Source organism: Lates calcarifer, linkage group LG10 (assembly GCF_001640805.2).
Source record: "Lates calcarifer isolate ASB-BC8 linkage group LG10, TLL_Latcal_v3, whole genome shotgun sequence".
In the NCBI taxonomy this organism is placed as follows: Eukaryota; Metazoa; Chordata; class Actinopteri; family Centropomidae; genus Lates; species Lates calcarifer.
The window spans coordinates 22429710-22445821 of record NC_066842.1 but is presented as its reverse complement, the minus strand read 5'-3'; the positions used below and the strand labels follow the sequence as shown (position 1 = coordinate 22445821).

At 39.2% G+C, this 16112-nt stretch overlaps 1 protein-coding gene across 1 annotated transcript; it reads right to left on the bottom strand.

Moving 5' to 3' along the window:
* Positions 1–3271: 3271 nt before the first annotated feature.
* On the bottom strand, positions 3272–14920 carry LOC108901852 (myosin heavy chain, fast skeletal muscle). Its single transcript, XM_018703505.2, has 41 exons — positions 14819–14920; positions 14493–14536; positions 13993–14214; positions 13774–13917; positions 13519–13675; positions 13397–13424; positions 13205–13316; positions 13021–13113; positions 12873–12936; positions 12693–12791; positions 12489–12592; positions 12248–12386; positions 11980–12098; positions 10955–11104; positions 10702–10872; positions 10302–10605; positions 10126–10196; positions 9935–10022; positions 9681–9798; positions 9467–9590; positions 9063–9199; positions 8717–8972; positions 8384–8626; positions 8124–8300; positions 7898–8043; positions 7702–7792; positions 7209–7598; positions 6976–7102; positions 6764–6882; positions 6475–6671; positions 5982–6165; positions 5683–5848; positions 5422–5546; positions 5010–5318; positions 4713–4916; positions 4458–4583; positions 4186–4356; positions 3997–4101; positions 3808–3903; positions 3559–3690; positions 3272–3378 (listed from the first exon to the last, which is right to left on the bottom strand). The coding sequence occupies exons 3-41, from the start codon at positions 14197–14199 to the stop codon at positions 3358–3360; spliced, it is 5814 nt and encodes a 1937-aa protein (XP_018559021.1). The 5' UTR covers positions 14200–14214; positions 14493–14536; positions 14819–14920; the 3' UTR covers positions 3272–3357.
* Between the last annotated feature and the right edge of the window lie 1192 nt (positions 14921–16112).

Here is a 16112-nt window from a genome sequence, read left to right as displayed (position 1 = left end):
TCTTGGACTCCTTATATTGAATGTGGATTACTTACGCAGCAGCAGTTAAATATGGCACACATGCCAAATCAGGTTTGGATAGCAGTTAAGGCAGACATCCAATGAAAGTTATAGTGCTAGTACATATAGGTTATGTTTTAGATTTCACAAAGCCCAATTCCTGTTTTCCCCTTCTAAACAATTTTTGATGAAATACAATTTTCTTTCCTTTGACACAAATGTTTCTTCCATATCATGACAATTGGAGGTATTATATCAACATAAAAGCAAGGGGTACAATGGGGGAGGACTGCCTAAACACCTGCTATATATCCCTTATTAGGATTTTACTGCACATTATTGTTTATCTGAACTATGCTGTCACTTTTAGTTTACCTTTGGAACAGGCTGCTTATTACTATTATTTATACTTTACAAGTACAGTATGCATACTGTGCATAGATTTTTCAAAATAATAGTTCATTTCAATAAGCTGTTAGACAAGGATTTGTCAACCTTTGATTTGTGTGCGTGTGTGTGTGTGTGTGTGTGTGTGTGTGTGTGTGTGTGTGTGTGTGTGTGTTATTGTAACTTCCTCTCATATTTGCAGCCACCTTTAACTGTTTCAAATCTCATAAAACCTCTATAGTTTCTCAGTGTTTTTCTTGCCACTCTTCACTCCTCAGCATCATACATGCATTGCTGGTCCTCATCAGGAAACCTCTAGGTACTTCTTTACTGTCTGAAGATAGCCTTTATGTCAAATAGAGAACAGCTGCAAAAATACAGTTTGTTTTGTGAAAGGATGAGTTCAGGAGTCCATCACAGTCATTAGCATCACCAGCTGCTCAAACACATTGCACTCTCTGTCAGTCTATTTCAGAGAATCCCTTAGATCCTCAATATCTTCCACCTACTGACTGACCCCACTTTTAGTGGGGAATTACTTATGTGTGTTTATTCCACTAGTATCCTTAGTTAATTTAATTCCTCTAAACAGGAGACAGATTCACAAAACAATAATTTCAAGGCTTTTGAAGGCTTTTCAGACTGAGCTAGTAAAATAGTTAATAATAACTTAAATATTTATTCAACATTAGTCAATTTCATCGTGTGAAATTAGTTCAAAGTGGAAGTGCATATTTATTTTTAATCATTGTTAATAATAATAAGATAAGAATGTTTAATTATGAATTCATTAATTCATTAATTAACAAATTCATTAATTAATGAATTCATTAATTCATTAATTAATGAATTCAACTTTATAGATCTTCTACCATACCCACAGACTTGAAGTGGAATCCTTGCATTGAATGTGCTTGGCTTACAAAGCAGAAGTTAAAACCAGGACATGTGCCATATTTGGATGACAGCTGATGATTACATGAGTTCAACATTTGTTGCTGATACATTCATCTACTGTTTCAGGTTTCCATTAGCAAGGCAGATCCTGAATTTGTGATAATCTGTACTTAAAAGGGTAACTTTAATTTTAGGTCTTCTGACAAATTGTTAATTTAATTATTTGGGTGATTTATTTAAGTACACCAATTACAGAAAAAAGCATATGTATTCTAATCATTCTCACAGATTATTGAATTTTAAGTTTGATTAAAATAATATACATTTTAATTATTTGTACTAATTGGACACTTAAAACATTTAAATTAAATGTATGATAATATGATGATAATAATTTGAATTAAGTTAATGATAAAATTATCAATGTAATAGTTTCACAAGAAATAATTAAGGAATAAATAATGAAAAATATAGAACTACTACTTGATACATGATTAAGTGTAAGAGATATGTCTGCGGTATTCACACTCATATGCCAAGCTATTAACACTTTTAACTGACTCTGCAGACAGCTTCAAGTCCATTTCTGGCTCACTCACATCACTGGCATGTGAAGGTCAACCCCACTCTGGTAGTTGAGCAATATATTTCAACTATATATATATATATATATATATATATATATATATATATATGACTCTGTCAGATAATCTCCAAAGTCAACTCCTGCAAAAGTTTTAGGCAGTTTTAGGCACTAATGGTGAAGTGAGGATGCTGTCAAAAATTATCGTCATGATTAATTATCATTTAACCTCATGTAAAGTGCAGTAGACGGAAAAAACCTAAATCAGATCAGTATTTCCTATGACCCCTCCTCCTCCCCTCACTTTGCGTTTAAAATAGCTCCAGTTCTCGTCAGTACACCTTTACACTGGTAGTTTGATCCAGCATTTTGGAGAGGTCGCCTCAGTTCCTCTGTGGATTCAAGCTGTCTCAGTGTCTGCTCTCTCTTCATGTAATCTCAGACAAATTCTGTGATATTGAGATCAGGGCTCAGTGGGGGGATCTGTTGCAGGACTTCTTCTGGTCTCTGAGGATAGTTCTTGGTGATGGACTCATTGTCCTGCTGCGGAATTAATCTGGGACTCATCAGACACCTCCCTGACGGTACTGATGAAGGATAAGAGTGAAAACATCTAAAGTGCCTAAGACTTTTGCACAGTACTGTATGTGTATGTATTTTCTTTTATGAATGGTCAGGACACTTTAAAACAGCTATTATAGGACAGTTGAGGCAGTGTCATATTTGATTAGCTCCTTTACCATTCTCAAGGTCAAGTATCAAGTCAAACTTGTTCATGTCTTACTGTCTGATGTGCCTGATTTATATAACTATTCATATTATCTCATATAAACTGGCTATTTTACCTTGTGACTATTTTATTCATTGTCTATGTATTTGCATTTTTTATTTTATGATTATGATTTAATATATTGAGATTTTGTGTAGAGTCAAGTGTGACATTTTCTGGAACATTTCTGGTCAAAGCCAAATATATGCTGTGACCAGAAATGTTTTTTGCATTAGTTAAATAATCTGTTTACATGTCCATTTTTCAGGTTAGAATTAAAGTGACTCACATTTGTCAATTCAATTATTTAGTCTGGTTCTACCTAGTCTGTTTCCCTATTTTTTCCTGAGGGATACAAACTACACACATGGAACAAGTTGCTCCTACAACTTTCACCTCAAATGTTAAAAGACTGTTCTCACATGTTGGTTGTATGATTGAAAACATTGTAATATATGAATCTGACAGTGAACACAGTCTAGGAAAAATAATGTGCATTAATTCATGATTGGAAAAATGATGTGATTACAGTGGTAGCTTTTTTTTTGACAGTTTTCATTTCAATATTACAAATTTTTAAAATCTCATATAACTACTTTCATTGGAAGCAAAGAAATGACAGTAATAGACAGAAATTTAAGAACATAAGCTTAATATTTATTGTGTCAGCATAAATTACATCATATTATATGATTTAACATTGCAAAACACTCAGTGAACTTCACTCAGCTGCCTCTTTTCCCTGTAAAAGCAAAACATGTTTTTTGTGAGTCAAGCTTGAGGTGACAATCTATTCATAATATTTATATTATTTATTCTGTCTACAGTATATAACACTGTTATGTATCTACTCTAATACATTGACATGTATAAAATGAAGAATGATTATAACAACTTTTTCACCAAAATGACATATTTTTACCTTGCCGGAGTCACGGCTCTTGGCTCTCAGCTTGTTGACCTGGGACTCTGCGATGTCAGCACGCTCCTCAGCCTCCTCCAGCTCATGCTGGATCTTCCTGCACTTGGACAGATGAACGTTGGCCTGCTCCTCCTGGAATACAACACAATAAAAATGTTTACATGTGCAAAAAGGTCAGCAGATATACTGTGCATGAAATATGACACAGTATCAAGTTTTCATGATTTAAAATAAAGGTTTTGCCCTTACCGCTTCCTCAGCCTGCCTCTTGTAGGCCTTCACCTTGAGCTGCAACTTGTCAACCAGATCCTGCAGCCTGGTGACGTTCTTCTTGTCCTCCTCAGTCTGTAATAGAAAATATACATTTCCATATTTTAATGGGAAGTATAGTATTAGATTGATTTGCATTATACATGTTGAAAGTCAAGGTGACTATACCTGATAGGTCAGCTCCTTCACCCTCCTCTCATATTTGCGGACACCCTTAACAGCATCTGCTCCACGTCTCTGCTCAGCCTCAACCTCTGCCTCCAGCTCACGTACCTTCAGAAAGTAATAAGTTATCAAGTATTCATATCATATGAATGTCTTGCTTCAACCCTGTAATTCCTAACATGACAGTCTTACCCTAGACTCCAGTTTCTGGAGCTGCTTCTTGCCACCCTTCATGGCCAGGTTCTCAGCCTCATCCAGGCGGTGCTGCAGGTCCTTAACAGCGACCTCCAGGTTCTTCTTCATCCTCTCCAGGTGAGCGCTAGTGTCCTGTTCCTTCTTCAGCTCCTCAGCCATCATTGCAGCCTAGAGGAGACAGCATTAAATGTTTATTAGCAATATAATGGAGAGAAATAACACACATTTCAACCACAGTAAAATGAAGAACAAATAAAATTTAAACTTACATCAGTGATGGCCTTCTTTGCCTTCTCCTCTGCATTTCTTGCTTCCTGAACAGTGTCATCAACTTCACTCTGGATCTGGACCAGGTCAGCCTCAAGCTTCTTCTTGGTGTTCAGAAGGCTTGTGTTCTAAAAGGTTTGTAAAAATTAGTCACTTAATTTATCACATGCCTAATTTTTTTGGACATTAAGATTTAGGCGTTATTTCAAAACTCCCTCAAATTTTGAATCATTGAAGAAATTATTGTATCTGTTCACCTGAGAGTGCAGAAGTCCAACACGCTCACTGGCATCCACCAGCTCCTGTTCAGCGATTTTGCGACCTCTCTCTGTCTGTTCCAGAGCAGCTCTAAGTTCCTCAATTTCAGCCACCATGAGACCGTTCCTGCGTTCCACCATAGCAGCTTGTTCCTTGAGGTCATCCTGAGCTCTCACAGCATCATCAAGGTGCAGTTGAGCATCCTAAAAAAAATATCAGGAAAATGTTCACATGAACACCATGGAGGTACACTCACTATAATGTAGTTTGTACAACATCACTATGTCTAACAATACCTTCAGCTGTGCCTGCACATTCCTCAGCTGCTTCTGGGACTCAGCAGCCTGGCGATTGGCATGGCTCAGCTGAATCTCCATCTCATTCAGGTCACCCTCCATCTTCTTCTTGATTCTCAGGGCATCGTTCCTGCTCCTGACCTCAGAATCCAGAGTGCTCTGCATGGAGTCAATCACCCTCTGGCTGTTCCTCTTGATCTGCTCCATCTCCTCATCTTTCTCTGCCAGCTTCCTGTCCACCTCACCCTTAATCTGGTTGAGCTCCAGCTGGACACGCAGGATCTTTGACTCTTCATGTTCCAGAGTTCCCTAATGATGTGCAAGAATGAAAGATTCATCTCATCCTTCAGACTTTTCATTCATTCTTCATGTTGAATTTCTTTTTAGAACTTCTCCAGTGAAGAATTCTTACCTCAGCCTCTTCAAGAGCTGTCTGGATCTCAGCCTTCTCAGTCTCCACCTGCTTTTTGGCCTTCTCCAGTTCATGGATGCTCTTGCCAGTCTCACCAATCTGTTCAGTCAGATCTGAGATCTCCTCTGCAGAGAGACTCATGTGTTTAATATTGACAATCCTTAAAATGTAAAATATGAATACTTATTTCAAACACATACACTTATGTGTTGTGTAATCTAACTACAGCTTAGTTGCCAACTCAGTCAGGTAGGAACTCACGTTGCAAGTTCTTGTTTTCACGCTTCATGGTCTCCAGCTGATCCAGAGCTTCCTCATAGGAGTTCTTCATCTTGAACAGCTCAGTGCCGAGAGAACGAGCCTCCTTCTGAGCTCCTTCAAGCTCTGCCTGACCCTCCTCGTACTTCTGTTTCCACTCAGCCAGCACCTGTATGACACAGTTAATATTGTTCAGTTAGGTATGTAGAGACATAAATAAACAAACAAATAAAATAAACAAATAATAAAAAAAATATTTTCATTGTTTGTATGACTTGACTACACAAAGTAAACATTGTTACCTTGTCAAAGTTCCTCTGCTTCTTGTCCAGGTTAGCAGCCAGTCCATTAGCCCTCTCCACATCAATCATGAGGTCCTCCACCTCACTCTGGAGCCTCTGTTTGGTTTTCTCCAGAGAAGCACACTTGGAATTCACAGCCTCAATCTGCTCCTCAGCCTCCTGAAGACGCTGTGCCAGCTTTTTCCTGTTTGGAAAAGGTGCAATTTGTTTCTCATTGAAAACCTTCAAATTACAAATACCTATAACCATGTGCAACACATTTTTATCTGTATGAATTCCTGTAATTGCATATTTTTAAAAATCTGAAAACACAAAAGTGGTGCCACAGTGCAACATATTCAATGGTACTCAATAAATGCAAAGAAAAACATCTTAATGTTTGGATAAATTTGCTTGAATGCAAGTACTTATACCAGTGATACCATTGTCAGTTGAGCGACACTATAATACTACACTTCTGAAGTAACCATTTAGTTGTTTGAATGTTACTCACTTGGCCTCCTCAAGCTCCTCAGTGCGCTGGATAGCATCAGTTTCATACTTGGTTCTCCACTGAGCCACCTCACTGTTGGCCTTGGACATTCCACGCTGCAGCTCAGCCTTGGCCTCCTGCTCCTCCTCAAACTGTTCCCTCAGCAGGTCACAGTCATGGCGGGCTGATTGCAGTCCATGAGCAAGAGCATTCTTGGCCTACCAAAATATTTATATATATGTTCAGTGCGCAAAATATCTAAATCAATCACATAATTTTTTAACAGTGCACATTTTTCAAATTTTCTCACCTTGACCTCCTCTTCAATCTGTCTCTTCAGCTCCTCAATCTGTTGTGTGAAGGCCTGTTTGCCTCTGGTCAGCTGGGAGACAAGAGCTTCTTTCTCTTCAATCTGACGGCTGAACTCACCTTGTGTGAAAAATATCATCAAACATTAGTTTGTGTTCAGCTTCTCAGTCATACACTGAAGATCACTGTAGTTGAATGCTGTCTTATACATACCATTTTCTGTAAGGAGACGTGCCTTCTGTGCACCCATGTCATTAAGTTGACGAATGTTTTCATCATTCTTGGTCTTCAGTTCACTAAGTTGGTCTTCAAGAGTACGGCACATCTTTTCAAGATTTCCCTAATAAGAGAAAAATAGGTCAGATCAGTGATCAGATATTGTTTATGATATCAATTATTGCATCTATTATATTGGTATCAAAAATACAATTTGATGCACTGTGTACCTTTGCTTTGGCAACAGCCTCCATGTTGCTGGAGAGGTCATCAATCTCCATCTTGTATTCACTCTTTTCCTTTTCAAGCTTCTGCTTGACACGCTGGAGGTTGTCGATCTGTTCTCCCAGCTCAGCAACGCTGTCAGCCTGCTTCTTGCGAAGAGCAGCAGCAGTGGCTTCATGCTGCAGAGTGGACTCCTCAAGATCACGACGGAGCTTCTGGAACTCAGCCTCACGCTTCTTGTTCATCTCAATCTGAGCAGCAGTGGCACCACCGGCCTCCTCCAGCCTCTCACTGATCTCCTCAAGTTCCCTGGAGAGGTCAGCCCTCTGCTTCTCAACCTTGGCACGAGCAGCACGCTCAGCCTCAATCTCCTCCTCCAGTTCTTCAATACGGGCCTGTTGAATGTAGGTGTGTGGTCTCTCAGTAACTTTTAACTTTTCAAACACAAAGTAAGAAATGTGTGTATTAACATTATATATAACACAATATATCAGTTACCTGAAGCTCCTTGATCTTCTTCTGAAGCTGAGCACCCATTGACTGCTCATCCTCAATCTTGCTAAGGAGCTGACTGATTTCAAAGTCCTTCCTGTGAGAATAATAAAGTGCATAGTAAGAGTTCATCCATGTTATTGAACAAGTCTAGAAACATATGGATTGTTTTAAAATAGAAATGAAAACTAAATTGTGTTACTTTTTCAGTTTTTCCTCAGACTGCTGCTTGTCATTCTCAAGATCCATGATGGATTCCTGGGCCAGTTTCAGATCACCCTCAAGCTTCCTCTTGGCTCTCTCAAGGTCCATACGCAGCTTCTTCTCTTGCTCCAAAGAACCCTCAAGCTGCAAATTGGTATGAGTTTGTAAGTATCACATTTAAGGAAAACCTTGTTTTGCCAATCCAAGTGACTTTGTAAACTTACATCATCGACTTGCTGCTCAAGCTTGGTCTTGGCCTTGGTCAGAGTGTTGACTTTGTCCTCCTCAGCCTGCAGGTCATCAAGAGTCTGCTGATGAGCCTCCTGGAGGGCTTTCTTCTCCTTGGTCAGCTTAGCAATGCTCTCATCCTGAGAGGCCATCTCCTCTGTCAGGTTCTTCACCTACATTTGCAAGAAAGATGTTGTTATTACAGGTAATAATTTTGACTTCACTTGAGCCACTTTATATATGAATATTTACAAACCTTGTTCTCTGTGGCATGTTTCTCCTTTTCCACTTTGGCCAAGGTAAGCTCCAGGTCATCAATATCCTTCTTGAGCTCAGAGCATTCATCCTCCAGTTTTCTCTTCTTAGCAGTAAGCTCAGCATTGATTTCCTCCTCATCCTCCAGTCTCTCAGTTGTCTCTTTGAGTTTGGCCTCCAGCTGAATCTTGCTCTTGATGAGTCCCTCACATCTCTCCTCAGCATCTGACAGATTCTCTGCTTCCTAGTACATTGTATGAATATAGGTCTTAGTACATCAACATTTGACTGACAAACCATGAAAAAGTACAACTGTCTTTTCATGTATACTTACGGATGCCACTTGGAGCTGCAGGTCATTCTTCTCCTGCAGAAGAGATACCATCTTCTCCTCCAGTTCCTTCTTCTTGGCCAGGGCAGCAGCCAAGTCGCTTGTCATCTTCTCATAGTTCTCCTTCATCTGAGCCAGCTCCTTCTCAGTTTCAGCACTCTTCAGCAGAGGCTTGATCTTGTAGTACACCTTCATCCATGGCCAGTGTTTCACATTCATGAATGAGCGGACGTTGTACTGGATGGTATAGATGGCTTCCCTATGGACAAGAAATTGTTGTTATAGAAATTGTGGTTGGGGATTTTTCATGCCATGACTGTGTGTCCAGAATGATCTGTTTTCTACATGCCTCCTCTCCATCATCTTCACAAACTCCTTTCTCATGAGGTAAGCACGGCAGAGAGCCTGAGTCATGGTGACCAGAGCGGCCAGCTTTTCATCTCTCATCTCCTCAAGGGTACCCAGCAGACCGGCCTTGAAGAACACCTGAACAAACAGATAATGAAAATGGACTTGTAGGTACTCCACATGGTACAAGCGTTCTATGGAAAAGTTGTTGTATAACTGGCTACATGATGACTGCCCTGCATTTCTAACATTTATTAATCACTTCTCCCTTGTTCCATGGTCAAATTTAGGTAAGTATTTTTGAGATATATTACCACTTAACAGAAAAAAAACAAACATGACAGAAAAAAACTAAATGTTCTTGGTAATTATCCTAAGCTAAAACAGAGAAAGCATGGTGCTTACCTTTGTGTGTCCAAATCTGTACTGGTCATGATCAACGTCAATTGATCCAAGCAGCTTCTCTGAAGCCTTCTTGTTGTCAATGAACTGACCCTCAGGGATGACACTGGCATTCAGTACCTTGTACCTTTTATAAGACAATTAAAGGTCTGTGTCAGCATTTGTTTTGTAGTTTCAGTCAAACATTAGAAAACATTCAAAATATATTCACTGATACCTCTGTTTGAAGTCACCGTAGAGGATTCTGCTGGGAAAACCTTTTCTGCAGATTCTGATACCCTCCAGTACACCATTACACCTGAGCTGGTGGATGACCAGGAAGTTCTCCATCAGACCTGTGGTCAAGACATTTCACAATTAATTTTGTGAATGAACAGTCATCAACCCACTTGGACCAGCACAAAATTGAACTTTACCAACAAAACCAAACCACTCTTGACTGACTCACTTGGAATTATGTTATATATGTACCTGGAGTCTTTGACTCATTGGGAATCAGACAACGCACAAAGTGAGGATGAGTGCTCCTCAAGTTAGTCATCAGCTTGCCCAAGTTCTCCTGTAGATACAAAATTGTAAATCTCATCATGAAATCTTTCACATTGGTTTGTATGTAAACTAAGATGTGATGTTATTCCTCAGTTTTCTATATCAAAGCTTACCCTAAACTGTGAAGACACAGTCTGCATAGAGCCACCCTTCTTCTTGCCTCCCTTCTTGCCACCACCAGCCTCTGTTGATAATATTAATTAGACATTTTTTAGAAGAAAGTATTTATGGGGAGAACTCTCATTCTTAAAATCTGTTGTAGCTAACTGTTGTTAATTCTGTATCATACCCTCAGGAGCAGCAGGAGGATAGAGATGGACCAGCAGTTTAACAGAGGACTTCTGGTACAACTGCACGACAGACTCGTTCAGTGGATCCTTGTTCTTGTCCAGCCAGCCAGAGATATTGTAGTCCACAGTACCAGCATAATGCACCAGGGAGAAGTGGGCCTCAGCCTTGCCCTTGGCGGGCTTGGGCTTCTCAAATGCTCTGTTTTTGCCAAGATGCTGGTCATACAGCTTATTCTTGAAGGAAGTGTCAGTGGCCTTGGGGAACATGCACTCCTCTTCAAGGATGGAGAAGATTCCCATGGGCTTGATGGACAAAGGAAATCAGTTTGTCATGAAGTGACAGTGTTCTTGCACACTAAGAACAATAACATACATCAGAATCACAAAGTGAATGTGTACCTTTTCAATCAGCTCAATGCAGGCAGCCAAGTCCATGCCAAAGTCAATGAACTCCCAGATAATACCCTCCTTCTTGTACTCCTCTTGCTCCAGGACGAACATGTGGTGGTTGAAGAACTGTTGCAGTTTCTCATTGGTGAAGTTGATGCACAGCTGCTCCATGCTGTTGAACTGTGTGGAGACATATAATCAGCCTAATCTCTCACAGGCCATCAAAGGTATTAGATGCTGAATTGTGGGGAATGAGGCTTACATCAAAGATTTCAAAGCCGGCAATATCCAGGACACCAATGAAGAAATTCCTTTGCTGCTTAGTGTCCAACATCTGGTTGATACGGATGACCATCCACAAGAACATCCTCTCATAGATAGACTTGGCCAGGGCAGTCACTGAGTTCAGCACCTGAAATAAAACAAAGAATAGACTGATTTGAGTAAAGCTGCATTCATTGACATTTTTGGCCACTTACAGGTACCAGAACAATCTTTAAACAAATCATAGACATATTATCACCTTATACAGTTGTCATGTCAATATGTTAGAAAAAAAAATGCCTGTTAACACAAATACTATACATCAGTTGCAGTTCTGTTTCTGTTTTTTTCTTTATTTTGATCTCAAGCAATGTTAGATGAGAATGGCTGGCTCTTGAGGGATATTATTTTCACCAGCTAGTTGCTAACTCTCTCTTCCATTTGCTGATGGGCAGGTTGTATACACAGAGTTGACAGATTTTTTCCTGTTAAAAGTTTCCTGCTGTAGCTGTAAAATCAGTTGAGGAGAGAAGAACTGACAGACGCTTTGTTAACATGAGGGAAAATGCAAATTCTGGCGTCATCTGTATAGTGAGAGTTCTCTGTGGATTTGTCATTACAGGGACCGCTTTCACATTAAATATAGTTATTTGTGCTGGTGTTGGTTTAAAGTCAATCCACTCTTGTGTATTTTTGGTGGACTCAATTTTTTTTTGATGCGATGAATGAGGCAAAATAATTGAAATTAACTTATTATAAGTTGTCATTTTCATTCTGCATGTGTCCCTTTGATAATACAAAGAGCATATCAAATGCATTACTAATTTTTTACATTAAACATGATGTAACAAACCCAGCCAGGATGATTTTTCGTAATTGTGTCTCTATTGTGAATAACTAGTAGTTAGTAGTAGTAGTTAACTAGTAATTAGTAGTGCAAACGTGAAAATAGCGATTTTCTTTCAACACAAATATAAATGTTAATTGAAACAAAAAAAAATTACACTAGTATATCTTGTTTACCTGAGGAACAGTCTGTCCCTTGGTGACATACTCATTTCCGACCTTCACTCTGGGATAGCACAGAGCCTTCAGCATGTCAGCAGAGTTCAGACCCAACAAGTAAGCAACCTTGTCAGCATCTGAAAATAGTTCAGTCATTTACAGTTAATACATACAATAATACATAGTGTAAATATATACAGTATGTGACGGTGACTGTTCAAGATATAACAGAAATCAATATGAATCAATATAACTTGACTCCTTTGATATGACACTTTATACTCACCCTCTGTGCCATCAGGCTCAGCCTGCTCCTCACGCTGCTTCTGCTTGAATTTCATGTTACCATGGTGGAGCACAGCACCAGTCATTTTGTAGATGCTGAGCTTCTCCTCACCACTGAAGCCCAGGATATCAATAGCATTCTGTGTTCAAAAGAGTTTTCCACAAAATATTTACATTTATTATATCACTTTTCACATATCATGCAGTATATTTGAAATATTTCAAATATGAAGAACACTCACATCAGTGGCTTCCAGCTCAACTTTGTCATCAATGCTGGCCACAGTGATCTGACCCTGGCTGCACATGGGGAAGTCGTAGGGGTTGGTTGTGATGAGTGCCATTTCTGGAGATCAAAAGAAAGTGAAAAAAATCAGTAGTCTGTTTTTTTTTTAACAAGAATTTATAAGTACATTTAACATTGTGCAACAACTGAATCTGCATACCAATCAGCTCAGGTTTGTGGTTTGTCATCATCTGGTAGAAGATGTGGTAGCCTCTCTCATCAGGAAGCTGGAATGACACTCTTGACTTCTCCAGCAGATCTACAAATGTTGTTCGTAAGTCACAACATGGCCAATTCTCAATTCCAGTCATTTGTATTTGCTGTGAAGATTGTTACTTACATGTCTCAATATCAGCACTAGCCAGTTTGCCAGTTGTGCCGAAATGGATTCTGATGAATTTACCCTGTTTGGAACAGAGGAATTGTTTAAGTCTCTCCACATGAGAAATACATAACAAGAATTTTCTCTTGTAGAACTCTATACTTACAAAACGAGAAGAGTTGTCATTCCTCACAGTTTTGGCATTACCATAGGCCTCCAGCAGGGGATTAGCTGCAATGATCTGATCCTCCAGTGACCCCTATAATCCAGTTTTAGAAATGACATCAGACAAGGACTTTTCTTCTTGAAGTATATTCTTTACCTTCAAAGATCTTGTCATCATGACATACCTGCATCTTGCCTGGTGCTGCGTCCTTCTTCTTGTCTCCGCCAACTGAGATAGTTGCAAAGTACTGGATGACACGCTTGGTGTTCACAGTCTTTCCAGCACCAGATTCTCCACTGGGTATAAACACAGACTTATAAGAATTTGATCAAGATGTTTGATTATGTTAGAAAATGTTTACAAATGTGAAACTTACGTGATCAAGACAGACTGGTTCTCCCTATCTGTTAAAATAAAAAACACAGGATTTATTCATACATTTCTGCAGCAGAAACCTTATATAATAACAAATTCTACATTGTCAAGTTGAGGACATACCAGTAAGCATGAACTGATAAGCGTTGTCAGAGACAGAGAAGATGTGGGGTGGAGCCTCCATACGCTTCTTGCCTCTATAGGCACTCACAACTTCAGCATCGTACACCGGGAGCCACTTGTAGGGGTTCACGGTGGCACAGAACAACCCAGAGTAGGTCTGAAAGTGATCATAGAGATAGAACAGTTAACTCCATGTTTCCTACAAATACATTGAATTTCAGTATTTCTCTTTGCTCAATAGAGAGACTGTCTTACGTAGATCATCCATGCTGCATAACGCTCTTTGAGATTATACAGGACAGAGGCTTCATTGAGATGGGTCATCATGGCCATGTCCTCAATTTTGTCAAACTTGGGAGGATTCATTGGAGAGACGTCATCTTCTTTAACTGTCCTCTCCTGCAACAGGACATTGGTCACAATGAGAGCTGATCACATTTACCTCCCAGTTGAGTCTTACTTTAAGATACAAACCTCCTGAGTGTCAAGGACTTTGACGGTGACTTTGCCACTATCTTTCTTGATGATTGTTGCCTTCAAGTACAGCTCTTTGGCATCGGCCACATAGCAGGCAGCCTTGGCATCAAATGGTTTGTTTTGAGCCTCAATTCTCTCCTTCTCTGGCTTACGGAGGTAAATGGCAGCTTTGCCATAAATGGCCATCTCTGCGTCCGTACTCATGGTGGCGGCTTATGTCTGTGTAGCAAGTCAAACAATAGCATTCTTAGACTGATGTTCTCTCTTAATGTGACTGTGCTGTAGCTAAGTGTATTGTGTTTTCCTTAAATGCAAATAATGTCTGAATTAGTACAGGTGGCCCTGAGCTTTTCACACCTGTTAATACTAACCAGTGTTTAAGTTTTATAACAACTGTATGAACCTGAGGTCACAGATAAACCTATTAATCTATACTCAAACATACATTTAAAAAAGTAATCAGTGGTAAAACCTTACCCTCTACATAGTGTACATACCTTACCCTCTCCCTTTGTGAAAAGTTCAGTTATGTTCCAGAATCCTGTTGAAAACAATATGTTTCAGTAAGTACAGGAAATGACCAAAGATTAATTGTTAAGATTTAATTTAAGCACACACATATTATTTAAATTAAGAAGTAAGAAACAAAGAAACAAAAGATGAAACACAAGTGTAATTTTATCTCAGGGACAGCACAGTGTGCACTAAATGATAATAATAATAGTAAGAAGAAGAAGAAGCAGAAGAAGAAGAATTTGTTGACAAATGTTTAAAATGAAGATTAAATGTAAATGGCATAATGCTCAATAGTGGATCATCTCACCACAAACTGTAGCTTCACCGGTCTTCCACCACACACTCTGAGGCTCCTCTTGGACCCCTTATATTCAGTCTGGTTTGCTTACAAAGCAGAGGTTAAGGCATGCTAACATGCCAAATATAGTTAGGATGGCCTCTGAGTCTTGAAGCATTTGAAATAGCATTTGCTTGCACTAAGATTTGGAGAATACCTATCTAAAGTGACTTTTGAGATCTACTGAAACTCTCAGATGTGTGTGTGTGTGTGTGTGTGTGTGTGTGTGTGTGGTTAGTGCAAAGACATTAGATGAATTAACAGTTTCATATAAAACCCCACATCTTAAGGTACTAACACCTTTAAGATTTCTATCATGAGTGTCTTATATAACCGAATAACTCTTAGTTCACTAGTGATATTTTGAAAAATCACTGCAAATTTTCAGAACATTAAAATTTTTGCAGTATTTGGCACTGTAATGAAATCTTGGAATGTCGTTAAGCTTTTAATTGGCTGAGTAGGATGTTCCTTGCTTTAAGTTTCGATTTATGTTTTGAGATTTTAAGGAATGCAAACTTGTTGTAAATTTAATAGCCGGCAGTCAGTACAAAAATACATGGTGGAGGTGGACGACAGCTTTATGCTTGAGAATCTGACAAGTGGGGGCATGTAGTTTTCCCATGCTCTTGCTTGTTTGACACTTCTCTGCTTATTTTAAGGTTATGGGAGTAAAGCAGTTAATTAATAAGCAGGCATTCTTTGATTCAGCACTGAGTCACATAGAATTAAATATGCACTGTTGCCCATAAAGTTGGAATCATTTTTTCAGACACATTCCTCTTTTTATTCCTATTGATACACATCAGTAATCACCTTTGACCAGGTGCAGTGATTACATATTGAGTCCCAGTTATCAATTTTAAGGTTCTGTCTACAGTATAGGGTAGATTTGATTTAGACATAGTGTGCCAGGTGTCAACTAACTTGGGGTGCAGTGTAGAACACATGGTACTTTGAGCCACATTTGTTAGGGGCCCTCTGTCGTACTCCAGCATGTAATCTGAGTAGTTGAATATGCTACTGTACAGAAGAGGAGGAAATGGGCATGTCATCAGAGAGTAGGAGGGTACAAAGCTCGCCCTGGATTGGTTGACTGCACACTGATTGAACAAAGAGCCTGTTTGGAGCAAACATGACTGTTTGCTACATGACATGATTATTGTTGGGAGTTTTACTGTGAGAAACGTGTTGCCATGACACTGCATTTACTCACTTGGATGCCAGAAAATGACTTTTATCAGTGTAACGATGCATAGTTTCA